We start from the raw sequence: 26,872 nt of genomic DNA, 5'->3' as shown, positions 1-26,872 counted from the left end.
GAGGGGCTGAGCCACGCGTCAAGGGCAGGCGAGGTCTTCCAGAGCCTTTACCTTATTCTCCCTTTTTCCCTAGTACTGGTGGCAGGATGCCCGAGGAGCCTCGCACGCCCATATCGCATCCCCAGGCTGCACAGAAGCTGCGTACGCCGGCGGCATGGGGTAAGGCTGCTGGATCCAGCCTCATGTAGCCCTCACGGGGCGGTGGAGCCGCCATCCTATAGCGGAGGTGGGTGCGTGCCTTATTTTCACGAAGACACAAACCCGCCCTGTTCTGCAAGAGGTCATGCCCCGGTAGTCCTCCTTGCAGTGTGTATAATTCAGCTGCAAGAAAACTGCTAAAAGGCAGCATAAGGAGGTTTCCTGCTACTTGCCTCTTGCAGTCAATGTTTCTGTATTTCAGAGAAAGGATGTGTAACAAAAGCAGCTACCAACAGTGTAAGAAAAAATATCTTTGTTATTACGAATACATCATAAAATCACAATCATTTTATACACATTTTAGTATTTCATATACTTATATAAATAAAGTGAGCAGTATAGTTATTGGAATGTGTAATAGGAACAAACATACGGATTTTAATGTGAAATTAACAAATTCTTGGACCCCATCCCCATCTTTTGTTGCTTCTCTGGGTCTTAGCGTATTAACTCTGAAATACTTCTACGAAGAAGGTTTCTCAAGCTGTGATACCAACAATAACTCCAGGGATTACCTTAATTCCATTTACAATCAATTTTCCTCTCCTTTTCTTGGTTTAGCCTGACTACATAGGAATTCTTCTGTGTCAGTATTCCAGCTTTGCAAGAAAGACTAATCCTGAATGTACTTGGCACAGTGTTGAAAGAAAACATTTTCCAAGCTTTACAATTTTGTTAAACCCATTAACAATCAGCATTTTGCCATCACTACACACTCTTGCAAATGTTTCCATTAAATATATTTCTAATATTAATAAAATAACAAACTCTTTATTATCCTTCTGCTTATAACTTGATGTCTTAACATCAAAATAGTATTTCTTTGTAATAAAATTATACATAGTATTTTTATGAAACAAAGTTGTCACGTGCATGAGCCTAGTAATGAGACTAGGCATGACTGTAGATGTTTGTACATTCTTATTTTGGATTCTTGGGGGGTTGTTATTTTTGGGGCCACTGAGTAATAAATAATTTACAAGGTAATTACTTCCCTGGCTCCCTGGTAACCAAGCTTAAAATTGGAAATGATTCCTCTGGTCTGGCTTTATAAAACTTTGGGTATGCTCAAGAAAATGTCACTTTTCTATCTGAGTGTCTTTATGTGTTTATCCGGAAATCTTAATGAAATGTTTCTGATACAATGTATTATGGAAGTTACCATACAGTTAATCAGAAATAAAATGAGAAAGGTCTCTGCAAAGATCATAGCAGGACGCAGACAGAAGACTGACCCTTCCCAGCCAGCTGTGCTCAGAGGGGCTCTCCCTGCTGAAGGAATTCCTGTGCCTTCTGGAGCAGACTTGTCTTTACCATCAGGTCCCCTCCTTGCTGCTGGGACTCAGCCAACAGCTTTGGGGCAGGGAGTCTGGAAAGAGGAGGGTGAAGCACAAGGACAAACCCAAGGAGCACTTTTCTTCACCTTTCTTATGGAGTAAGCACGTTTGTTGGAAAACCCAGCTCTGGGCTGTAAGAACCAATGATGCAGGCTCCAGAAAGGGAAGTTACTGAGGTTTCCATTCAGAAAGGCACATAAACACGTGCCATATTTTTTGTTCATGAGTCTGTAGGACAGCTTTCTGTACTTACAGTGAGGCATGTATTTCATCTACTTTTCTGGTCCAGTCTCAGAATTTCCCTTCCCTGGATACTTATGCACAGCAGGGCAATTGTCACCTACCCCTGAATTTGATGGTCAAACTGTAGGAACTTCTCATTTGGTATTTGTCTATATTTGGAAAAGCAGAACTTAGAACTAAAATAAGTGCCTTTTTTAGAACACATCTTCTTGTGGGCAGCGGGCAGTAAAATTTAGGTGGTATGTAGGAAGTAACTCATCTAATTCATTATTCAAAATGAATGGTCAAAAAACCTGCAGCTACTAATTCTATAGTGGGAATCAACCTGATCCAGCAGGTGATGGGGTATGATGGTAAACATATGCAAGAGTTACATAATTTGTAAGAGTTATAAATACAACATTTGACATATAACAAACTTACTTAAAGTTGCATATTCATGAATGATGTTATTTATACCTAGTTGCCTGCTTAAAATTAAGAAAATGAGACATAAATGCCTCAGTTCATGCTGGCTTAAGAGGTTTCTTTCAGCCTGCTGCATATAAGACCATCCCTCAGTGAGATTCCCCAGTCTCACTGATTTCCTTATTACCTGGTTCACAAGATTACTTGGATATGGAGCTGCTGGGAGAGCTCCTCTCAGAGGGGAAGCCAAAGACCACAGGGTGAGAGTACTATCATTTTTTCTAAGCTATCGCAGTGGCTTAGTTACTGCTTTGTAAATATTGATATACATATAATGTGAAGAGGAATACAGAACATTAATGTTCTTAAAGCTAATGCCCTTTGTGGCATAGCGATAGCGAGGAGTTGGGAAACAACTACAGGAATGAACACATCCTCTTAAGATAATATACAAAAGATACAAAAGGTCGAGACAGCCAGCTGTTTATACAATATGACTTGTACCGGTGGTGCAGGGATTACACCAACTATCTTTTGGCCCAGAGAATATGGAAGGGAATCCAAATATTTACCAGTTATCTGAAAAGGGCCTGCTTATATTTTTACCTGTGTTTATTCTGTTAGAACATGCAAGCTTTGAAAAACATGGCAAAATAAGAAGTTTTTCTTTGCATTTGTAACATGGACGTGACCCAGCACTAAACATACTGTAGAAGTAGCAGCTACACAGATACAACATTGAAGCTTTGTACTTAATATACTCCTTTATCTTCTAAGCCTGGCAAAGTCCTCAGCAGCTGTGGTAATCCAAAAGAAATGGTAACATATATCCCCATGAGGTATGGTCTAACTTGTGCATCCAATTTTCCAGTGTAAAAAAAGGGCACGCCCTTTCATCCCTCTTCACAAATATAGGATCCCATGTGCAGTACCTCATCTTAGCCATCCTCGTACCAGTTGAAATGTTTTGTCGTATGTACACCTGCACCTACTCATACTCCTCATATACCCAGCGAAATACACTGCAACTCTGTGTTCCAGTTCCATGAATGCCATTTAGGTCGCTCTGATGCAGCAGAGGAACAAAACAGATGGAAGCTCTTTGCAAACATGAGGCCTCTCCCTGGTCTCGATTTCACTTGGACTCCGGCATTTCACCAAGGAAGACATGCACCTACAGGACATCAGAATCCAACTCTTTTCTGCAAGGCTGGGATTGATTTTGTGCTTGCCAATAAGCCTACTTGATTCACTTATGCTTGGCTTTCCTGCTTTATACATCCCCTGTTCTCTTGCTCATCTTTGTGTAACGTATCCACCATGAATCTGTTGAGGAAGGGAACTGGCCTTCACACTGCGCAGTGGGAGAATGGTAAGGGAAAAGCGGTGTTAGCTTAGGACAAACACATCTTCTTGATTCTCTCTGAATGATACTCTAGAAACACAAAGCCAAGTAATTTCCAGATCAACAAGCAGCGCCCTTGTATCAGTGCTTCACCATTTTTTTTTTTGGCTTTTTCTGCCATGGTGCAGCATAATAGAAGACGATAGTTCACTTACAGCCGGTCTCTGCTGTGAAATGGATCCAATTTTCAGGTTCCTAAGCCTGGGAACAGTAGCTGGAGACTTGAGTTCAGTGGTATAATACATTTACATGTATTGTATGAAGTAACTGTGGACCAAGGTTTTTATTATTGACATCATTCAAGGATGATATTCAGCTACCCCTCTACCCCTGGCAAAATTTGGGTACTGGGTCATTTGGAAATAGAATGCAAGGTAGGCAGATGACATGCTGTGGTCTGCGCCATTAGCTAAAGCATGCCTTAATCATATTATATACTAAGAAGGTTTTCTTGATAGTCTAGGTACAATGCACAGTGCAGGCCTGATGGTATGGAATTACTGCAAGGAGGCTACCATGAACCAGGAAAGCTACAGTACAAGCAGCATGGTTGGGGAAAAGCAGAGAGAAAACTGGGAAATAATTTTTTTTTTTTTTTTTAACATTGTCAGTGCATTTTTATATTGAACAACTCTAAAGGGGCTCTATTTTTCAGTAGGCGTAGCTATGGATGGGCTGCCTTCTGTATCCTGGAGTCTCTGGGTGCTGCCCGTGGTTTGTAGTCTTCTCCAGATCCAAAATCTACTGTGTCATGATAGTTTGTAAATTCCTGAGGTAATGGAAACTCCTCTGTTGATGAATGAGTCCTGTGTCCAAACACTCTCTCTTGCAGCTCAGCGATGTCATTTCTGATGTCTGCCATCATCAGCAATAGGAAATCAAATGAACCTGGCGGGCCCTGCAGTCACAAGGCACGGTCATTAATAATAATCCACTCTTACGGTTTTCACACAGGTTGATATAATTACTCATGCAGGATAACTCAGTAAAATACTGCTTCATATCAATTGCCAAAAGTTAACGATCTCTTTTTGAATCAACCTGCTCAGGAAACAGTTTTCAAAAGAAGGCAAATGTTTTTGCAGACAGAGCTTACATTTACAAGATGCTCAGCCCTTTTATTACTTAACAATTCTTTTGCCGTATTTGCCTCCTACGAGTATCTTGACACCTCATGGGTGTATTTTAAAAAGGTTCTCAAGAATGCTGTTATTTTCAACATGGTAACCTTGCTGCTGTTCATCACTTACTAAATATATTGGTTATTACAATGCAGAGAGTATCCATCTGGTTTTATCTGATTTTAGAAAATCATAATTTCTTTTTAGCTAACTTCACACAGTAAAGTACACTGTTTAATACTGAGGACACCCCACTGGAAACACTCTTAAAAATCCATTCCACCAATGAGAAGATACATTTTTAAACAATTTCACCTGAAACCAGATTGTAAATACTCATCCTTCTCCTGATGACTTGCTTAAAGCCTATAGCTTCCCAAATCCCAGAGAGAGATGAGGGGCACGATTTTAAAAGGTTCCAGGGATCCAACTCCCATTAGGAACGGTGGCTGAACTGTACTAACCAGCTCTCTGCATGGGAAGTCATGCTACTGCCTTCTGAGGATGTCCCACCACTGTTGAGGGCAGCGTGCCCTTACTGCCTTCAGTGTCACACTCAGCAAGGGAGGAGGTGTGTAGGCAAAAACACTTGGATGAAAACAGGTAATTACTTTCTTTCCGATAACATTTTTTGTGCATGTAAAGTATCTTTCATAGTGCTCTTGACGCAGGAGAGTTTTTTTTTCCTTTTGGCTGACCTGTTGTTAGTAGTCAACATCACTCTGTTGTGGAAATTCCTCTTGTGAGCAATACTTACAGGTATCCCCTTTGGTCCTGGTGCTCCTCGCTCCCCCTGTAATCAATACCACCTCAGTTAATTTGTGACTAAAGGAAATGAAAAAATCACAGTTTGCCTTTGCAGACTCCCTTACTTACTGTCCCCAGATCAAGAATTATCAACTTACGCTTACTCGGAAAAACAAAAGAAAGTGAAGGAGAAATGCAAGGGAATTGCTGCTGATTCTAGTGGGAGCAGAGTTGGGCATTTCTGATATTTCTCCTAGACAGTAATAAGCAAACCAGTTAACAGAAGAAATGCACAAAAGAGCAGCCTAATGAAATGGGCTAAATCAACATTTCTTCATGGAAAAGCCAAAAGAGCTGCAGAGAAAGGAAAGGAGGCTGCTTGACAGATAGCCTGGCAGGGATATTTGCAAGACTTAATGAATGGCAAGCACAAAATCGCAGAAGAAAGACATGAAGGGATAGGACAACAGGACATTTTCAGCTTAGCAAAGGAGATGAGATGGTAGAAGGGTGTGACTGCAAGCCTGTAGAGGGTCTTTCTAGCAAGCTTGCACTTCACATGTGCATGTGCCCACGTTATGGAAAACAGTACCTCTCCTCACCTTGCTACCATCTCTCCCCGGGGCTCCTGGTGGGCCCTGCAAGAGAAAAGAAGGTGTTCACAAGGACGTGAGAGGTTGTGGAGCTAAGACCAATTATGCAGTGCATGATGGGAGGTGCGAATACTGACCACGGGGCCCCGTCTGCCCTGCTTAATATGTGATATGTCTGGAGATGGGCCCATAGGTCCCATTGATCCACGAGGGCCTGGCTGTCCAGGAGGTCCAGGTGACCCAGGAACTCCTTGACTCCCTTTTGGTCCTGGAGCCCCTGCAATCGACAGCAAAGGTTACCTGCCAGGGAAAGCTTTCAGAACACTTCATCAGTGCAAGCAGTGGGGACTGACCATTTTTTGAACCACCCAATGGACCGGTTGCCTTAATACACCCAAATCCACAAAAACACAACCAACACAGCGGTCGTCTGAGACAACATTACTCCTTGTCACAGTGAGTACAAGAGATCTTCACAAAACAATTAAACCTTGTGTATACAAAGAAGCCAAGACTGCCACTGCCAGGTGGTTAGGGACACAGACTGGGAATGAAAAGAAAAGCAGAAATGCCTCATTTTCACACAAAGAAGAAAAGAACAAGTCACATCTGAGAAACATCTCATAGAAAGAAGGCCTCAGAAAACTCATGGGAACGTTGGGTCGAAGGCATCTACACGACTGGCACAGAAGCAAGCCCTCTTCAGTGGTGGGTTGCACCTCTCTTTTGCCCAGTACAGTAGCCAGTGTGTTAGGGGCAAAAAAGGCTCTGTTCTTCCATTTTGCTTTATATCCTTTTCAGCTTCTGCTAGTTCAGCAGACAATGTTCAGCAGACAAGGAAGCGCACAGGCAACAAAGCATATGTTTAGCTCAAGAGAAACACTATGAAAAGCAAAATAGAAAATCAGGCACCTGAAACAACAGTTGCACAAAATAAAGACCATGAAAGTGTCACTAGCTGAATTGCTTTATAATTAGAGGGGAAAGCACTTTTCTTCATACTGAAGGCATGTGAAAGACATAGAAAATGAAAGGCAGAGAGTAAAAAGTTGGACAGAATATGTACAGTTAGGGTTTTCAAAAGGAGTAAAATCAAGTTCAGTGATGAACGTCTCGGACTCCTCCTGAAGACCCAGCCGCACTGTTGCTAACGGCAGGGTAGAGGAGGAGATGAGCAGGGATGGTTTTCAAGCAGAATACACAATTCTACAGTACCTTGGACAGCTCAGTCATGGGGAAACCAGATGGAAGACCTGCAGAGTCAGGCCTACGTTAGAGAGATTGCAAGGCGACGCACTGTACAGTTCAGAGTCTGACGCAGAATCTCTAACCACATTGTCCTTGCACTTATGATATACTGAAGACTGAAGATACTCATCCTCCAAGAAAATGAGATAAAGACTCAAAAACCAAAGCAAGACTGCAAAAGTGGGGTAAATGGGGGGGCAGTTCAGTAGGGAGTAAATCAAACCTTGTAAAGAATATCTCTGTAAGAATCTTCCTGAAACCCAGCACAATGCTAAAATTCCTTGGATTTATTGCTAACCCAAAATTAGATCTGCATTCAGAGTTTGCAAAATTTTTAGCATCACTGGCTGCAGGCTGCAAGGTGTTTGGCTTAAGTTTAGAGTTTTAGGAACTCTCTGCTTTTCTTATTGTTTCAACCTATACGTTAGCAAAGAAGGTGTGAGTGGAGTTTTACTTTTCTTTTCAGATTTCTTTGAATCTGGAACACACATAAAACGAACAAATGAATCCTTGCAGAACCAGACGAGGAAAAATAAAACAGTTGGCACAAACCCCCTCAAACTGAAAGCACATTTTCTGCTCTAGTAATGACAGTGAGCTAAAGCAATAGGTATTCCTGAAATGAAATGGAGAGTGTTTTAAGACAGAGTTAAAATACAGGAAATGACAACTGAAGCAGGTGAGATATCCCAGGGAGAGGGAAAAATTTAACACATACAGGACAAACACAGCTTGCACGCCAAGGAACACAATGGATGATGTTAGACAGTTGGCAGAGGCTGACCACAATGACCAGAAAGTTTTAAAATTTAGCACAAACGCAAATACAATAATAACAATCAAAATATGAAACACATGAAATCTTATCACACTGAAAGATTGAAGCTTATCATTTTTACTCATGGCACTATTGCATATTCACATCCCTCTGGTCTGTATCTTACCTGGAGGGCCTTGTTGGCCAGGCTGCCCTGGGGGGCCTGGGAGATATGCATTAGATGCAAGCACTTTTTCACCAGTGATTTGCTTGCTAAGATCAGCAGCATTATTTGGTAGCAAAGCAACCTGCCAAAACCAAAAATCACTGTAAGCTCTTCATCATTCAGCTGAATAAATTACATTCTTGGTTAAGCTTTCATGTGGACAAACAGCATATTTAAATACTTCATTGAAATAATCAGAAAAAAAACGTGACTGTGTTGAAGCCTATGACAGCAGTTACTCCTAAGCTGGCCAACTGGATTTTTTTTCAACTATGGACATGAAAAACATGGCAGCATTTGATTTTAAGGCATTTATTCATTCTGGTACTTTCCTTTCCCTGGAACTAGCCACCCTGATGTTTCCTGTGAGGCTGTTCACCTTTCAAGTCACCATGGAAATACTGCAAGTCAATCCAAATGGAAGATAGGAGAAATTCAGGAGATATACAGCAACAAGTTGTCAAAAACTTAAGCCTCATAACTGCTTGGATCTTCTCAAGAAACCTGTTTTTCCTTATTTGAATTTTCCTTATTTGAATTTTCCTCTATTCTTTTACTGCCCTTTCTCAGGACAACATTTGCTCAATTTAAGTTCTCAATTGCTGCACAAGACCCTAACTGGCCTGTAACCATGCTACTTAACACAACAGACATCTGGATCTGTTCTGCATAGACACACAAAGCTAAAGTAAGTGGGAATGTAAGAATAATTGCACACTATGGTTTAAAATGCCATTATCCAGTACATCAGATGTTTAATTATCCATTAAACATTAATTTTCTCCAACTGAATATATTTAATAATTAAACATATTTAGAATTATTCAGCAAATGTTTAGTCTCTCCAGAGACAGCTGAGGGGTGATGACAAGCCAGGAGGCTGGTCTTCAGCGAGAAAAGAAGTTTATTAGTGGTGAGTGGCTGAATGTAGAGTTGGGAATTTTGCTCTGCCAAACAGAACTGAAAAGCTATTCCAGCAATACCAGGGCAGATCTATTCCTGGGTCAGCTTTGTTGCTGCCCTGAATGAATTTGGCTCACTGGATAATTTGATGTTGCATTCTGCAACATTTGCATGGGAGAGCTGCATTAAATAAAATACATGATGACTCCTGCTATCTGACAATGCTTTTAATCAGCTATTTGGAATCCCTGCATTGGACTGTTCTCAAGACTCCTACTTGTTACTGTAATTATTTGATATACACCCTCCTGCCCTTAGTGCAAACCTAATGTTTGTAAAGCACAGAAAAAAATAATGCTATGCACTTGCAGTACATAGTATAATTGGGCAAATTTCTTTTGGCAAACAAGTTATTAGTTAAAGAATGCACTTTAAGGGCAGCCAGTGCTGCTTGCAGTTCGGGGTTGGATACACAGAACAGTTCTGAAGGAAGCAAAAGTGAGGAAAAAAAAAAGTCAGAAATGCTGAGGCAGTTCCTGGTGGCATTTCTGAAACACCATGATGACAGAAATACAAGGATTTATTGACCATTTGTGACTCAGGTTTTGGAGAGCATTGCTGTTCCAAAGACAAGATGACTGCAGTAAAGGCAAACTAAGCGACATGATGTAAGTCTTACAAGAATTTGGTAGATTCACTCCACCCCCACACAAATCAGTGGCTGGATGAGGTCAGCACTTCACAGAAGCCCCACAGGATGTTTCTTGTGTGCTTATTCCTATGAATCTGCTCACACAGAAAATGGGGATCCAGCATGCCTACTGCTTTGGGGTGGGCTGTCATCTTTGGTTTTCCAAAGAAAAACATCTCCATTGTTTAACAATGACCCTGCAGCTTTCTCAGCCAACAACCCAGCCATTGCAGCACAGACCAAAGCGTGGGACTGCTGAAGATAAAGGGCTATTCCATGGGTCACAGTACCTTGCACCTGGGGCTGAAGAGGAAAATTCAGTAGCTGGGGGCTCTCATAGCCACATTGGCCAGGGACCAGCACGAGGAGGTCCACTGGCCGGCTCTGGTCAGCACACTGCAAAGTTTTATTTCCCGGAGGTGCGTCCAGAGCAGGGTCCTATCTGGATACGAATGGAACGTTGCAAGGACCACCCTGTTGCAAAACTTCCATTATGTGACACAAATCAACCAAGGGCTCTGCCATGCCAACGCTGCCATGCTAAAACCGAGACACAGAGTTAAAACCTATGACTACCTGAGAGCATTATATTTTTCGTGCAGTTTTTGTGAGAATATTTTCAGTGTCATCAGTGAGTGTTTCTCCTTAGGGGTGGCCACAGTCGAGTGACAGATTAATTGATGTCCTCTTTAGAGCTTGTACTTAAATTTCTGACCAGATCCTATTTTGGGGATCTATTGCTATCCCAGCTGATAAATAGACGTCACGTAGTATATAGTCCCTGCCATGAATACTCTCTAGGTTATATTGCAAATGGCCAGGCTGGAGTAAAAAGGTGCCTTTAGTGGAGAAGTCTCATCATGAAGAGGATTTGGAAGTGTATTCTGTTCTGTGGCTTAAATATTGACTTGTTCCTGCCAGCAAGGCTGTTTTAACAACTTAGTAAGTTAAAAAAAATTAACATAGCTGCTGTGAAAGGATCTACACATGCTTCCCCACTGAGTCAGCTGGACTTGAAGCATACACTGGGAGTGCCAAAATACCCAGGCTCTGGTCTAGCTCACTGCTCTTTGATATCTTCTGGCCAGAAAATGGTTGTTACATACACTGGGGCCAAACCATGTGTTTCTGATGTTGACTCACATCCTCTTAGGCATTGGCTATGCTCACTGGCCTAATTTCTGTTTCACCTTTTAACTGAACCAGGATCCTGGTCCAGAGTGACCTTGGCTTTCTCTATCCACAGCTCCAAATCTTAATGGCCCTTGGAAAATATTTTTTTCCCCATATGCATGCAAATATTAGCAAGGGTAAATTTTAAAGAAAGACAGTACTAGAAACAAGACTCCCATATGTTGTGTTGCATGCTGCATCTGGAGTTTTGGGTAGTTTCTAGGAGATCTGTGGTTTAGATGACTTTGACAGTGCTTGATAGGAGTGATGTGGAACATGGCTTTCTAATTAAGACGTTTAAACAAATCCGTGCAGTAGGATCCAGCAATGCCCCAACTCCAAGTGCTGAACTGCTTACTTGATTTTTTTAAATTGTTGGCTGTGTGTCAGATATATTTCCCCTAGTTTTCCAGCTTTCTGCTCTTCTTCCTTCCAGCAAGGTCGAAGATCAGCGTAGGACTGCCCACAGCCCTCTGGTATATTGGGACAGTGTATCCCACTGGATGACCATGCAAGGTGACTTTCTGTTCCTGATCCTAGAACTACTCTGTCCTGTATCTGGAATGGATGTTGCAATCCTCCAAAAAGGTATTGGTGCCATCACCAGACGTAGCAGGACTTAAGTTCACCCTGTCCTTTCCTAAGGAGACACAAACCCACACCTCCCACTTCCAGAAGTGTACCCCAATTCCCAGTTGTAGGGTTTGCTGGATTGGATACTTCACAGGCTCTTCCAATAAACATAATTTTGCATAAAGTTCATAAAATCTGAAAGCCTTAACCACAAAACTGAAGACTCATTCCCATAAACTCTCTCTCTGGCAGACAGAAATGAATTTTTCTGTGCAAAACAGAACAACTTCAACCACAGATGTTGAGAGATGACTCCCCAGAAGAACTTGTCCATGGGGAGCAGCTGGTGAAGCATGAGGATTCATGTCTCCCTGGGCAGAGAAGCAGCATGAGGCCAGATCTCCTCTCAGCATGGACAAAAGCTCTCCTCTCTGTGGGGTGAAAAATACTGAGAGTATCAGGGGACCATCTCTTCCAGCTGTGCCTGTGTGAGGCACAACTCAATGGGCTCCCTCGGTGGATGCCAGATAGATCAAGTCGCACTAGGAGGATACTTGGGGAATATTTAGGCTATGGACCATGACAGGACTTAGCTATGAGGCAAGAGTGAGCTGCTCAGTTTGGCTTCTGAACAACAGATGGTGTTAGTTTTCCAGGAGTGAGTTTTGAATGCAGGCACCTAACAGTGGAAGTTAGACACAGAAAACTTCCCATTAATTAAGGCCATTGGTTTCCATCAATTCTTGCAGCAAACGACCTGGCCAACAGTGTGAGCCCAGATCCCTTCCTGGGGGTCACTGTGAGCCTGGTCAGCATCATGGACTGTGGCTGGACAAACAGCCACTTAAAAGCACGGATACTTTTTTAACCTGTTTGCTACCGTTTGTTTGAAAACGACAACTTCCATCACACATGAAATTCTGTCACTTCCATATTTATCTTCATATTGATTCAGAAGGAAAATAGGACATTATGAGATTTTTGTCATAAAGAGTATCTGAAATCTCACTGTATTTCATTTTAGTGAAGCAGATTTCTTTTTTCCTAATATAAATGACATGGAATGAATTACATTGAATTACATTAAAGGCAACAAGTGAATATACCAGATTGTGTTTTGACACAATGAAATTAAATGAGCACCCTGGGTGAAATAATTACAGCCTGTCAACATGCATTGCTGAGAATATTCCTGCAGAACATTTCCATTTCAGAGAACTGGAATGTTCAAAGGTGTCACCAGAAAAGGCATTACACCTGCACCCCTGCACTTGGCTCTCCAAATCCTGGGCGGGGTCTCTGGGTTATTTCAATCCTACCCAAGTGCAAAAGGAGATCCCATATAGGAGCAATTAAAGGCCAGGGGAAGTTAAGTGTATTATTTTCTACTTGTAAGGACACAGGTGAAAACAAAAAAGGTTGGGGCTGAGGGGTTTTTCTTCTTAAAAAAATCAAAGCTAATATATCTACTAGTGATGTTTTTGTTCAGCCACACACCTCCTATTTGGCAAGAATCCTGTATCAGCACCCTATTAATGCAAAATCATGTTCTCCCACATTCACACATCTGCAGAATGTCTTGCACTTGCATACACTAAAGGTGGATCAAGTTCAAAATCCTGTGCATTCAGAATGAATGAACAGCTGAGGCCTACACTGATTGCCAAGAAACCTGGGCTCAGACTGGGATGGGTGTTTGCCAGACTCTGTTACCACGAGCTTGGTAATGCAGCTCCACGAGCTTGGTTAGCAATCTGCTTACAGCAATACAGAAGCAAAATTAAGAGATGCTATTCCTAGATGATTTTAAAATATGTTGCCATCATCTTTATGGGCACAAGAGCCACATGGCAGTGACAGCTCCAAACAGTTAAATTTAACCTTAGTTGTCATAAAACATGCAGGTCTGGTAAAGACATGACTGATCAATATTCGTACCTTTTGCTTCAGTTGTAAAACCGTCTGCTTTATTTGATGAAATTCCTTACAAGAGGCACAGCATGTCCCCGATTTTGCCACATTTTCAGATTTCTCAGGAAGCCCAGCTGAAAGAAATCAGTTTCCAATACAAATATAAAAATCCAAAGCAAAGAAATTCATAAAATGATTGCAAAAGCAACTTGAAGGTTATTACATTTCCCCAGCCTGTGAAAAGAAGAGAGAATCTTGCCATTATTAATCTTCAACTGTGAATTGTTATGTAAGGCTGAGAAACTTTGCAGGGACAGTTCTGAGCTCATTTTTAAAGCAGCTGTTTCCACTTAACAGTCCCCAAAGAATTTCTTTTTTTAATATCTGAAAAAGTTTACACCCCTTCTTTTATCTTTGTGTGTAGGGTAGAGTAACCCTACAGATCTGAACTGATTTACAGTCCCCTGAAGGGCAAAGTTTCATATGCTATAAATTACAGTAAAATCCCTCACAATATGGTTATTTAATTCACTTTTCACAGAGTGCTCTTCATCATCGCTGGTTATTCCATGTGATGGAATCAGCCTGAGCAGAGATGGGGATTGAGATTAATGACAGGGATTTAAATCCACACAAGAGAAAGGGTCACACCTGTTGATACTACGCATGAATGGGATCTTTTCAGGAATCCATTAAATGATTCAAACTGTAAGAGATATCGCAAATGTTATTTTTTGTTCTTTTCCCATTCTCATACACAGTGAAGCACTTCTGCATTGCAAACAAAACAAGCACTGTTTTAACAGATGTCCACTTAACAAGAAATGTCATTTCCGAAACACAGGGTGACACATACTGGCAAACTCTAGGTGAGCTTTTTTCCTTTCATTTATAGTTGCTGAGAAGCATCAAGTGTATTGAGGCCCTGCATATGATGTGTGGCCTTGTACGATGTTACCTGGAAGGGTTACTGGACACGTTTGAACACTGACCATTCAGAGCATGTCCTGTAATGGAAAAACGCTGCAGGTGCTCCTGGTTAAAGCCAAAATCTTTAAGAAGTATCAACTGCAATGCGCTTAGCTATTATATTATACTTCTCACCTGGACACACGCTTTAATGCCCTTCATCTTTTCAAAAATGTGTATTGATTTTGAAAACATCTGCAGCATTTTAAATAAAAACTTTCTAATACTGAAGATATTATGTGGTACTTGACTTTAAATGTTTGCAGGGTCCAATAAGGAACACTGCACCCATCAGATGGTCATCTATGCACCACCATTGCACAAATTTAGGAAAAACTGATTTTCAGTATGCTTAGTCCATTGGATATAATGCCACATCAGGTATGCCTGCTTTTAGAAGACAATCCAGGAGTGCAGCACAGGCTGGGATCTACCTGACTGGGGAGCAGCTCTATGGAAAGGGACCTGGGGGTCCTGGTGGACAACAAGCTCAATAGGAGTGAACAGTGTGCTGCTGCAGCAAAGAAAGCCAGCAGGATGCTGGGTTGCATCAACAAGGGCATCACCAGCAGAGATAGAGAAGTCATTATCCCACTCTACGCTTGTCAGGCCACACCTGGAATACTGTGTTCAGTTTTGGTCCCCGCTAGGCAAAAAAGATGTGGACAGGTGGAGAGGGCCCAGAGAAGGGCCACAAAGAGGATCGAAGGACTGGGAAGCCTGGGTTTGTTCAGCATTGAGAAAAGAAGGCTTAGGGGAGACCTTATCATGTTCCAGTATTTAAAGGGTGGCTACAAAGAAGATGGAGACTCCCTTTTTACAAGGAGTCACACGGAAAAGATGAGGGGTAATGGGTACAAGTTACTCCTGGGGAGATTCTGGTTGGACACAAAAGGAAAATTTTTCACAATGGGAACAATCAGCCATTGGAATAATCTCCCCAGGGAAGTGGTGGATTCCCCAACATTGGACAGGGTGCTGGGCCATCTTGTCTAGACCGTGCTTTTGCCAAGGTTGGACCAGATGATCCTTGAGGTCCCTTCCAACCTGGTATTCTATGATTCCATGATTCTATGACAGGTTTATTTCTCTTATCTCCCAGTCAGGTAGGTGAGGGCTGCAAGGGCAAGATGCTGGAATGACCAGCAGCAGTAAGACATTGGTATTAGCGGTGAACTGATAGATCAGGAGGCAAAGGCTTGGGGGTTTTCCCCACTCATCAACTGCCTGCTCCCACAGCAGCGTTCTTTGGCATTACAATAACCCATGATATTCCTCTTTATTTTATTTAGCATTTTTATGGCAGTAAGCATGCAGCTCTTCCCAGCCTTTTCTGATAGCACACAGCTTGATCATACCTGAACAGCTTTCTGTACGGTGTTCAGATGGCTCAAAGATTTAAGGCCAAAAGGTACTACTTGGGGTTTTCCGATGTACTCTACGTAACACATAATAGAATTCCACCAAATTGCAGCTATGCTGGCTCCAAGACTATTTGGCCACAACACCTCCCAGAGGGACTGCAGCCTTTGTGTGAAGATACCCGAATACACAGCATCCGCTGGTTTCCCCACTGCTGTATTTCTAAGGCTAATAATTTTGCCTTTGACTTCTTCCAAAGCCTCTTTGCCTATAAGTCTTTTTCTGATAGATAAAAGAATCTGCAGAACACAGGGTTTTTCTCCCTTAATAAGGAATTGATATGCTTTAATCAAGACACCTCTTGGTATTTCTATAAGTTTTCTCTTGACCACAAGTCAGTATTGTGGCTCTCTCACAGAGTTCTTTCTTCTTCTCCAATTTTTCAGCTTCCTTTAAAAAAATCAGTGTTTTGACATGTCCATTTTTGGACCTGTGCAGGATTTACAGATGCACATATATAGAGCCATTAGAAAAAATGCCTTTTTTTTCAAACTCCAATAAAGTTTGGGTTTTGTACTAATCTTAACCAAAATTTCTTTTAATAGCTATCTTACCAAATGAGTTCCCTCATAACGTGCACACATTGTGTTAAGAAATGTTGCTGAAAGCAACATACAGTCATAGGGAGAAACTGCCAGAGCCTCTGCTATTTGAAACCTAATGCAATCCCACTAGAATCAGTGGAATTACATGCAGATTAAGAAGCGGTGAATTTGGCCTCGCATTTCATTATAAAATCCAGTTTATCTTCCAGAAGGATGTGGTACACGGGGCTGACAAGTGTAGATAAAACAGGGCTGTAACAATCCATGGAGATGAATGTGTGGGGGGGTCAGCTGATGTTTGGGAAATATCATACCAGTGAGATTTCTGCAAATCCAGTTGGATTGACTTGTTGGAGGAAGAAATCCAACAGCGTCACATAAGCAAGCGTGAGCTGTGTCCCCCGAGAGAGGTGGAATCCCCCTAACTCATACCAGAGAGAGGTGATGATTTGCCCAGGGAAGGAGTCATCCATCAAACATTCATTCTACCCCTATCCGATCCTGTATCAGGACCAAACTATGAATAAAGCCAGAATAAAGCATGGATAAAGCCAGAAGCCACCTAGGACAGGCCAGAGGGGGCAGGAAGCAATTCGACGGAGCCACCCACGCGCGGTGCAGATACGAAGGTCACCTACCAGGGTCAGTTTGGCCAGCACTGAGCAAGGCACTTAGCCTGTTTCTATTGCACAGGCCTACACCAGGAAACGAAAATTATTTTGAGAAGGCTTAAACCAACCCCATTTTATGAAGGCTTTCCAAAGCATGAAGTCTGGCTCACGCGTGACGTTGCTGTCCTGACGGGGGTCCTTTCATCTCGGCGAGACACCGGTGAGCCCCGCGGCGCCTATCGATAAGAGATCTGCTCAGCGGAGCAATGTGTTTTCTTTGCATGTGCTCGAAGACTCTCTCTTGCTGATGCTGGAAGAGAAGGAGATGCTGGCGGGGGAGAGCTCTGCAGGGAGCTGTGCCGCGGGCGGTCTTCACATGGAGACTGTTGAGTTGATCATCTGTGTTGTATTATCTGGGCTCAGCCTGCTGAGATGGTTTCATTTGCCTACTTCAGCGCGGGTAGCTGTATTGTCTCCGTCAAATGCAACATGACTGCGGATGCGGGAAAAATGCTCCCTATTCTTGTACCCCACTCACAAACCCAAAGCTCTCAGTGAAGCCCACTTCCAGAGCCAGAAAAGTGCCTGGATTGCAGCCTTCAGGCATGGCACGATGAAAACGTGACTAATAATCCCCCGGGAAACATGCAACATGGTTAAAGCTGGAGAGGGATACGTGTGTTTTCATGTGTCTCTCACTAAATTTTAAAATCAAATTACCATGAAAAGCAAATCATCTGTTTATTAGGAAGTCATTCCAGCACGGATGCGGTGCAGGGCTGGGGCTGACCACGGGGTGGTGCGTCGCCACAGCCGGTTCCTCGCAGCTGCCAAAAACCTTGATTTTCTTTGGGATGAGTTATGGACGCAAGTCCTGTGAAATAGCGATGACCAACTCCTCCTTCATTTGCACCAGAGGTCTGGCAATTAGTAACATTAACTTGGAGTACAGCAGTGTAACAGAGCAAAAAGTGTCTTTCTCTGCTTCATACAGCTGATTTGGGAAATGTTTTGAGAGATGGGGGTATTTCATTCTAGATTACTGGAACTAACATTTTTATGTGCCGTGTACGTTCAGTGTAAATTTGGTTTTTTTCAAATATTAGAATTATTTCCACAGCCTTGAATATTTTGACTGTTCGGTTATCCTGAATGCTTTGGGCATTACCCTGTCAGGAAATTTGAACTAGCCAGAGGAAAAGTTAACTAAAAAACCTATTTGCAAGGGGATTATATAGGTTATACATCTTTCCTTTATGACGTCCCCACACTTATAAGGAAAAAAAAAACATTTTAAAACTACAAGGAACAATTAAAGTTAATGGAGTGGCTCCAGTTACACATTTTCAAAGGAAAATCAAAATTATAAATTGTTCTGGCCATCCAGTGGGATTTGGAGCACCCAATGATACATGTGTTCAGGCATTAATTGATGAACCTATGGTAAGTCACCATTCATCAAAAGAGGTTTTTTTCCTCCCCAGAGCACAGGTTATTTTCTTCCTCCTTTCTTTTTAAATTGTGATATCAGTATTTAATCTGCAGTACTCTAAACGCTGTAATTTAATAACTGGGATGAGGTCAAAAACTTTAAAATTATTTATACACAGCACACATATATACTTTGAAACCAACAGTAAAAAGCCAGAACAAGACCTCACTTTTACCCCTTTCCCATCACATATTACTTTCTTAAAAAAAAGAAAAAAATCTGACCGCAGTCACGAGACACACAAACTAATTGCAGGTCAGCAGAATTCACTGTTACTCAACATAATTTAGCAACTGATTTAAGCAACGCTTGAAACACGTGTGGAATTCCCAGGCACACCTTTTCTGAGGGTCTGAGTGCCCAGAGGCACTAACCACCCAACCCAGGGCCATTTGCTAACCTCAGATGTCGGCATGTAAATACAAATCAAACTCACTGAAATTAATTTAATTAACACATGCAATTAATGAAGGCTTATAAGGGTCAGCATCTGGCAATTTTTTTTCCCTATGTCTCCTGAGCTCTGGACTGCAAACTAGGTATAATCCAGGTTGGTACGGGAGCAAAATATGGTTTTTAGCAGTTGGATCAAGGAGAAATGGTCTAACCAAAGCTGTAACGGCAAGTTTCACTGATCACCCACTCTGCCTCTCTGGGGGGAGATGCTTTCCACATCCTTCAGTGTACTTGTGCTCTTTCTTTACAGATGTGACTACTGATTTACTGCTCTGTGTGTGCAGCTCATAAACCAGAGAGGAGGAGAGCCAACGGCAGGACGGCTCCACAGGCGCTTGGGTGACTCGTGAACAACCCGGGGTCTCCAGGGTCATCACCTGCATCCCAGCTTCAGACCTCCAGCTCCAAGTATAGCGTAGGGAGCAGTTCCTCTTTACAACAGATCAACCGTTTAGACGGCACTTTGGCCCACGACTGCTACCCCCCACTAGCATATACCTTTATCTCCTTTGGTGCATGTCTTGCCATCCTCCTCCCGGGTATAGCCTTCGTGACACTCGCACCTGTAGCTGCCCATGGTGTTAATACAGATCTGAGAGCACAGCGTCCCATTGCTCGTGGCACACTCGTCGATATCTGGAGAGAAGCAAGAGCTGAAAACGTCCTAAAGCTGGAGGTTTCAGACCTCAAATACAATAAAAGACTTCCTTTAAAGGTATTGGGAGATTTTGTAGTTAAATAAATGAGTAATTGCAGCACTGCTGGTGCTTTGGGCCGGAGCTCTGTGCAAACTACACTATTGTTGTTATTGTCAACACGCCCGGCATTTTATCGGTGAACACCGGGTGACAGTTTCTTTGCACTGAAAAGTTTCCAAGCAAAGCTCGATCCTGCAAATCTTGGCTCCCTGGCACAGCAAACCAGGCAGGGCAGGACTATTGAATCAGGGGGGACTAGCCACACAAGGACCACATGTAAGTGATCAGTCCGGAATTAGATACTGGCCCTCTGAATCAAAACCCAAGGATTTATTTTCATAATTAGGTGTGGTTATAGTGCTTCGAGGTTTACTCTTAGAATCATGTCCCTCGTCTCAGGCTAAAACCCCAGATATGACTAAAAACGTGCAGGAGGAATTAATAAAGGGAAAATTACATCAGCCCAAGACTTCAAAGTGTTTGGGTGCATATGTCTTGGTTTAGGTACTACCTCCTAATAATTTCAGGGGGATTTAGATCTCTTCGTTCTGGGAATCAATCCTTCACAAATGTGGTTAAACCCCACATTTATTCTGTAATAGCAAAGAGAATAATAAAGTTTTCAGATCTAAACTGACTCCTAAAAGACCTGAGGGAGCAGGACACACCGTTAACCAGCGATGAGCTCAACATGCACTTCTACCCACCCAGGCAATAAGGCTTCTCTCTGTTCCTGTGCCTCTCTCGATCATAGCGGTACCCAGGGTAGCAAGTGCATAAGACTCGCCCAAAGTTATCTGTGCACTGCTGTTCGCAAGGAGCTTCGGCACAGACATCATAGTCTACGGAGAGAAAAATGTGGTTAAGAAAATACCAATGGCAGTAGCTGGGTGATACTATGACAGGAAATATTTCACTTCTCTGCTAAGTAATAAAGTCAAGTTACATTGTTTTTGAGGATTGAAGAAACCTAGAAATAAAACATTCATAAGACATAAGCAAAGAATTATGCTAAAATTGTAATTGCTAATTACAGCTTTACAGTAGTTAGATTATTTCTTGAAGTTGTATTTTAAGCAAGGGGCACTTCTCCAGTTTGCAGAATTTAAGAATTCTTCTCAGAGAAATATTAAATTACCTAAAAGCTTTTTGCTGTTTTCTTCCACAAATTTTTAAGTGCTGATAGCACCATTTCCTAAGCAAAATGCTGTGAAACGCTGTGAGGCTAACTGCCAAATCTGGGCAGAAAGTATATCATAAGGAAAAGTTAATTAAAATCGCACAATAATTGTTCAAAGCCAGATACAACCCTTCTAGCAAAGAACACATTGTTACGAAACCATCATCACTCTTAATAATCGCAATGTGAAGATTAGGGTATGGTAAGTTGCTGGCCGCACTTGTCAGTGAAATCCCAGAAAACTGTCTGAAGTCCCCGTTTGAAACCCGAAGGAGGGTGAATCTGCTTCTGATTTCACTGCTATGTAGCAGCAGAGCTGCAGTCCAGGGAACGGAGACCAGAGCAAAACAGGGTCTGACCCGTGTCCCTGCCCCTGGCATCAGGCTGGTGGCAGGGCTGGGGGCAGATGGGCAGCCCCCGGCCGTGGGTGCAAGGGCTTTGCAGCGTCATGGGGAACATTTGCCGGGAGAAAAAAGGAGCTGAAGCAGCATCTAGTCTCAAAACCAGCTCAGGCAAATTCTGAAGGCTGGGGTTTATGCCAACGTGGCAGTTTCTGTGATCATTTCAGGGGAACATCATCCAGCACACACGGTTGTAACTGTGACCCTACAGTGACTGGGTACTGGGGGCCACAGCAGAAATAACCTGTCCCTGCTCCAGACCAAATACATCTAAACCAAACTTAAGTGTTTTAACTGAGTTCTCAGCAATGCATTGTGTTTCCATATAGACAGTATAAAATAATTAAAACCCAAACTCATTATTGACTCACACTAATGACTAGCAGACATCTTTGGGTACAATGATTTTTCCAAACAATTAAAATGAACTAATAGATGGTAAAGCAAGTGAAACCACATTTGCTGTACAAAGTATATAGAGCACATGTGTAGCACTGGGCTAAAAGTGACAGTGTGCCAAGGTACAGAAAAGCACCAAATGAGCCTTAACAAGCTCCTGTACGTCACTCTAGAGCCCCTTAGACCAAAAAATGCTATTGTAATGGTGCCAAACATCCCTTGTGCTTGTCACCTTTTGAATAGCAGGCATCCTTTCTTTCCTTCTTACTTCACAGTTGTGTTGATTTTAACTCTTGAAGTCTGCCCGCCGTGCTGTGGCAGTGAATGGCAGTGCCAGGACCCCCAGCAGTAACCAGGGTCGAACAGTGCAGAGCCTTGCACAAGCGAGAACATGGCTCTTGCCTTCAAACACAGTCAGCCTGGGGGATAGTTTGGGCTTTTTAGGTGATGCTAGCGTTGTAAGCTCCCGTTACATTTGGCACTAGTAAACAGTCCCAAATATAAAGCAAAGTGGTGTTTTTCCTGGGCACGGTTGCGATTTTCATTTTCCACTGAAATAAAATCAGACGGAGAACAAGTTAGTACGCCCAGCACTGAGGTGAACATGCCTGCTCCTTAGCCAGCATGCCCACGCAGTGCTGGATTTGGCCTGTGCCATGTTCAGCCTATTCAAAGCAGAAGCAAAACGAGCTCTGTCCTGCCTGTGCTTCCATGAATAGATGTGCCCTAAAAAAATCATAAAAAATAGCACTGGAAGGGACCATCTTCCACCCTGTACCTAGAAATCCCTAGGGGATGGAGATGCCCCACCATTCAGTCTATTCCCAAGAATAAATATCCTTGCAGATAGAAAGCTTTTTACTCATATCTAATCCAAACTCCCGTTATAGCCATTTAAGCCCATTATTTTTGTCCTCTTCTTCTTGGCCGTAAAGAACAGTTTACTTTCTCCCTTGCAGCAAGTTTTCACATACCTAAAAACTGTTATCACGTCTCCCCTCAGCCTCCTCTTCTCTAGACTAAACAACGCCAGTTCTTTTTAATCATCTCTCTTTTGCCATATTTCATGTAACTAGTCTTTAAATATGGTTTTCACATCTACCTTAGCAGAGCTCCATCAAGACCATTGCTTCGTTTACTTTCATACAAAGCTAGGGAAGGGTCCTGGAGGTGGAAATCTCCCTGCTGGTGGTTCCTACACAGTCAACCCAAATCACAAAATGGCTGTGGGCAAGTCCCACGTCACAGAGCTGTGCATCTCCAGGGCTTTGGTCCCAGGTAGCACGACATCCTCAGGAACAGTCCTCACAACTGGGATGAAATTGGACAAAAGCTGCTGCACCACTTCCGTGTGCTCTGCAGAACGGAGGATGCGCATGCCCTCCCACGTTCAAGCCCCTTGTCTGCCAGCTCAGCCTAAGAAATGTGGTTTGAGGATGAATCAAAGCCATACGGTGAGGATCAGGTTCTTCCAGGCTTTAGGAAAGTACAAAAAAACAAAGCAGAATAACAAATGTCTCTATGTATATTTCAATGAACTCAGGAATGACAGTGCAGCATGGAAAGTTGTAGCAAGGAAATTTCTGAAATAGCATTAGTGAGGAAAGAGCAGATCTGAATAATGTTTGCCTCTTGTAGAATATTTTGCTCTGATTTAATCCACGGACAAGAAACTCAAATAAAAACCAGTGGTAGGGAGGGTGCTCTCCAAAAGAAGCTCCTTCAGACTACATCTGTCCCTGATTTACTCTTGGTGATGCCATGAGACAGGACCTGGTGGGAGCTGTGAGTCTCCAAAGCAAAGGAGAAGGAGATCATTCAGGAGAAAAGAGCTCTTCTGTGACCTGCTTTGCTGGTCAGGTGGAGCAGGAAGAGATGCTACAGGAGGAATCAGACACACCAAGCAAACTCCTCTCGATGTTTCCTGAGGATCATTGCTCCCTGCTCCTGCAGCTGAAACCCAGAGAGAGAAGGTGAGTCCAAAGCAAATGAAATGCAGAACCTGGGGGCATGGACTCATACAGGACTGCACTGATTTCTGTTGCTTTTCAAGGGCAGATGAGAAATAACAGGACAGAAACCAAAGATGGACATGGTAAAGAGTCTGTTTAAAGTCTGCTGTCCAAGAAGGAGATCAGTGTCTTCCTGAGGCAGCTGTAAGAGGGTGGACAAGGGAGGCTCTATCCCTCTCCCAACCCTCCTCCCTGCAGCCACTGCTAAATCACGGAGAAGACAGGACTGGAACTACTTCTCACGGCTTTGACTTGCCAGTACTGGATTAAAAGGTGCAGATGTGCTCTAATAAACTCACATCTGTAATGTATTTATGTGCCTGTGTCGAGATATGCATTTCATACAGCTACTCTGTCAAGATTATGCCAAAACAATGTGTGAAAAGCCAAGTGATGTCTTGTAACAGAGTAAGTGAAACGAGTGCTTCACTGAATCATGTTTCTCATCCCTATACCAACAGTCCAAGATCATCTCAGATGTTATAGCAATTGCTGTGGCCTCTGAAGTTCAAGGCAAAATACAGATTGAGTTGAAAAAGGGGGAATGGAGATACAAAGGGAGAGAAGCCACAGCCAGCAGAGAAATTCAATTAGTGGCAGAAACTCTCAGGTTACTGAGATGCACTTAATAGACAGGATTAAGCACAGTCAGTGGGTACATAATAAAAGCTGCTTTCACGATCACCTAAAACCTCAAGAGATGAAAATTAGAAGCCTAAAATAACATACTGCCATGGCTCTCATTTTATTTTTGCTCCTATTACTTCTCCTGCTGTATCCATTAAATTTAGTGAATAACCAGTGTATAAAATTGTTACAATCCATACGAAAGCTGGAGGCCAGACTGTAGAGTCCTGGTTTCTTTCCACCCCAAAAGGATTCAGGGCTTCTGCCTCCTACGCACACAACCACCTTGTACAACACAGCACAACTGCCTCCTCCAAGTGTCCATCTTGCACTGGAGCTGTTATCGCAGGTTACACACCCCAAGACAAAACTCACTGCAAAACCACGGGACGAGGAACTCCTTGTGAGCATCGATTTCACCCAAACCCTACCCAGCTCCCCGGGGCTTGGGCTGGCACTGAGAGCCGTTTCTTCGCAAGGAAGCAGCAAACGTGCAATTCCTGTTTTAAGAAGATGTGGGGTTTTTTCTTTTCTTTTTTTCCTTCTTTTTTTCTTTTTTTGCAACCAGTGTTCTAGTGTTTCCAGCCAGCAACAAAGAAGATACAAATTAAAAAACCAAAGCAGCAGAATCAGAGTTTGGGTTATAATCCCTGTTGGCTGGAGACTGTAACTCAAAAACCAGCTGTCTCTCTCCAGTATGTTAATTTGTCATTTTTCTTTTCAAAACATCACCATCCCAAACTGGGAAAACTCTCACGTCAACTTGAGGCTTTCCACATGTCATCAAATAGAAGGATGTGTTACCATATACCAACTTTTTAACCTGCTTTTTGCAGCAAACAAGGTTTATCGGCTCATCGTCTCTGGCCATTTGCTTCTGCCTGACAGTTCCTCTTCTCCTACAACTTCAGAGCCAATTTCATCCAAATCAGGCAAAGCGTGGGAGCAACTGAAGAAGTTACATTGCTACTGCTCAGTGAAGCCATCAGCTGGGTAGACCCAACAGAGGCCTTTGCCAAGGTTAAGGCAGGCAGAACTCAGCCTTTTCCTAAATGAGATCTCGTTGCAGCAACCTCTGAGCATTGGGACCCCAGTGCTGCCTTTGCAAAGCATATGGGCAGCTCCCCTCTGCCAGGAGGGGATCGTTCCCTTTTTGCTACTGCATGAACTACCCCGAATAATTCCCCGTCTCCCTCTACCCCCGGTGACAAGGAAGCTGTGCCCACAACCAGGAGAGGTGGTGGAAGAGAGACACTGTTTGGTGATGCTTTCCTCTTGCTGACGTCTTCAGGAAATAGGTAATTAAAGCAGGACTAACTCACCAAGTCACCCACTCCCCGTGCACTTACAAGCCAAATGGGCTGTGCCAGATCCAAGGGGTACATGGTGAAAGCCATCAGCCAGGAAAGGTGTGCTCCTGGGTGCACAGAGGGCTCCTGTGTACCTAGCCAAGAGCAGAATGCGTCCCGCTGTTTGCAACAGGTCATGGTACAAGATCTGTGCAGCCACGTGTACTTAGGGGAGGATTAAAGCTTGGCATGCTAAGCGAAACTTTTGGAAGATGCTGATCTTTTTATTTTCCCAACAATTTCTTGGAAACAGTTCCCCCACTGACACATGAGATACGGCCGAGCCTGCGGTTATATCAGGATGCTCTTCCAAACCAGCAGTGCAGAGAACAGGGCAAACAGGGAAAGACAAATGCATGGGGACACGAGGGGTAAGAACAGTGAAATCACATACCTTCAGGGATGCACTGTCCAAGAACAAACTTATAACCCTTACAGCATTTTTTCCTGAAAAACAATAAAATAAATAAATGAATAAATAAATGTATTCTCTAAAGGTTGGTGCTGCCTTTAAAAACAGTCACGGGTAGATCATGATGAACTAAACAAGATGAGGATCCTGAGCTTTGCAGTTGGAGGTGTCTCAGCATTAAAGAATACAACACGGAAACTCACCACTCAGTCCATGAGGCATTTTAAATGACAGCATAGCCAGCTGCCTCAGGAGCCTGGGGCTGGGTACCCCAACGCTGACCCACTCAACATCTCAAATAGTTTCTGAAAACCCTGCTCCCTTGTGTTGAAAGGATGCAGCACACCTCGGTGCTGTCCATATACACAACTCAGGTCATAATTTTCATGATACGGTGAAAGGTGTTTGCAAACATCCATCATTACAACGTAAACTTGCAGAAAGGGGTAAATCTCAGCAAGGAGTACACACAAGATAGATGTTATCAGTCATTTCTCATCGTTTAATAAACCTGGAAGGTGATAAGTGAAATATATTGGGTATTTCAACGGGAGCAAGGGAGAGTATCTTATACAGGCAGGGGGACAAAACTGCAGTGAAGAGTCAATAGGATGAGATATTTTTTATGTGCCTATGATATGAACAAAGCCTGAGCGCTGAGAAATTAATGTTTCTTACACACTGGCCTGTAACGACATTTAGGGGTTCTGCTTGTTTTGCTTTGTAGGCAGCAAACCACATCAAGTCACCAGGACTCCTAACAGC

At 42.9% G+C, this 26,872-nt stretch overlaps 1 protein-coding gene across 1 annotated transcript; it reads right to left on the bottom strand.

Moving 5' to 3' along the window:
- Nucleotides 1-4,255: 4,255 nt before the first annotated feature.
- CCBE1 (collagen and calcium binding EGF domains 1) lies at nucleotides 4,256-26,142 on the bottom strand (the record flags this gene model as incomplete). Its single annotated transcript, XM_009587712.1, has 9 exons — nucleotides 4,256-4,489; nucleotides 5,470-5,505; nucleotides 6,062-6,097; nucleotides 6,190-6,329; nucleotides 8,245-8,365; nucleotides 13,562-13,668; nucleotides 19,528-19,665; nucleotides 20,435-20,569; nucleotides 26,090-26,142. Coding segments are annotated over 9 exons (1,000 nt in total), but the record flags the coding sequence as incomplete, so codon positions are not given.
- Between the last annotated feature and the right edge of the window lie 730 nt (nucleotides 26,143-26,872).

The sequence above is a fragment of the Fulmarus glacialis genome, unplaced genomic scaffold, assembly GCF_000690835.1.
Source record: "Fulmarus glacialis isolate BGI_N327 unplaced genomic scaffold, ASM69083v1 scaffold45661, whole genome shotgun sequence".
NCBI classification, from domain to species: Eukaryota; Metazoa; Chordata; class Aves; order Procellariiformes; family Procellariidae; genus Fulmarus; species Fulmarus glacialis.
The sequence above is the reverse complement of the archived record's forward strand: the minus strand, read 5'-3'. Positions and strand labels throughout refer to the sequence as shown.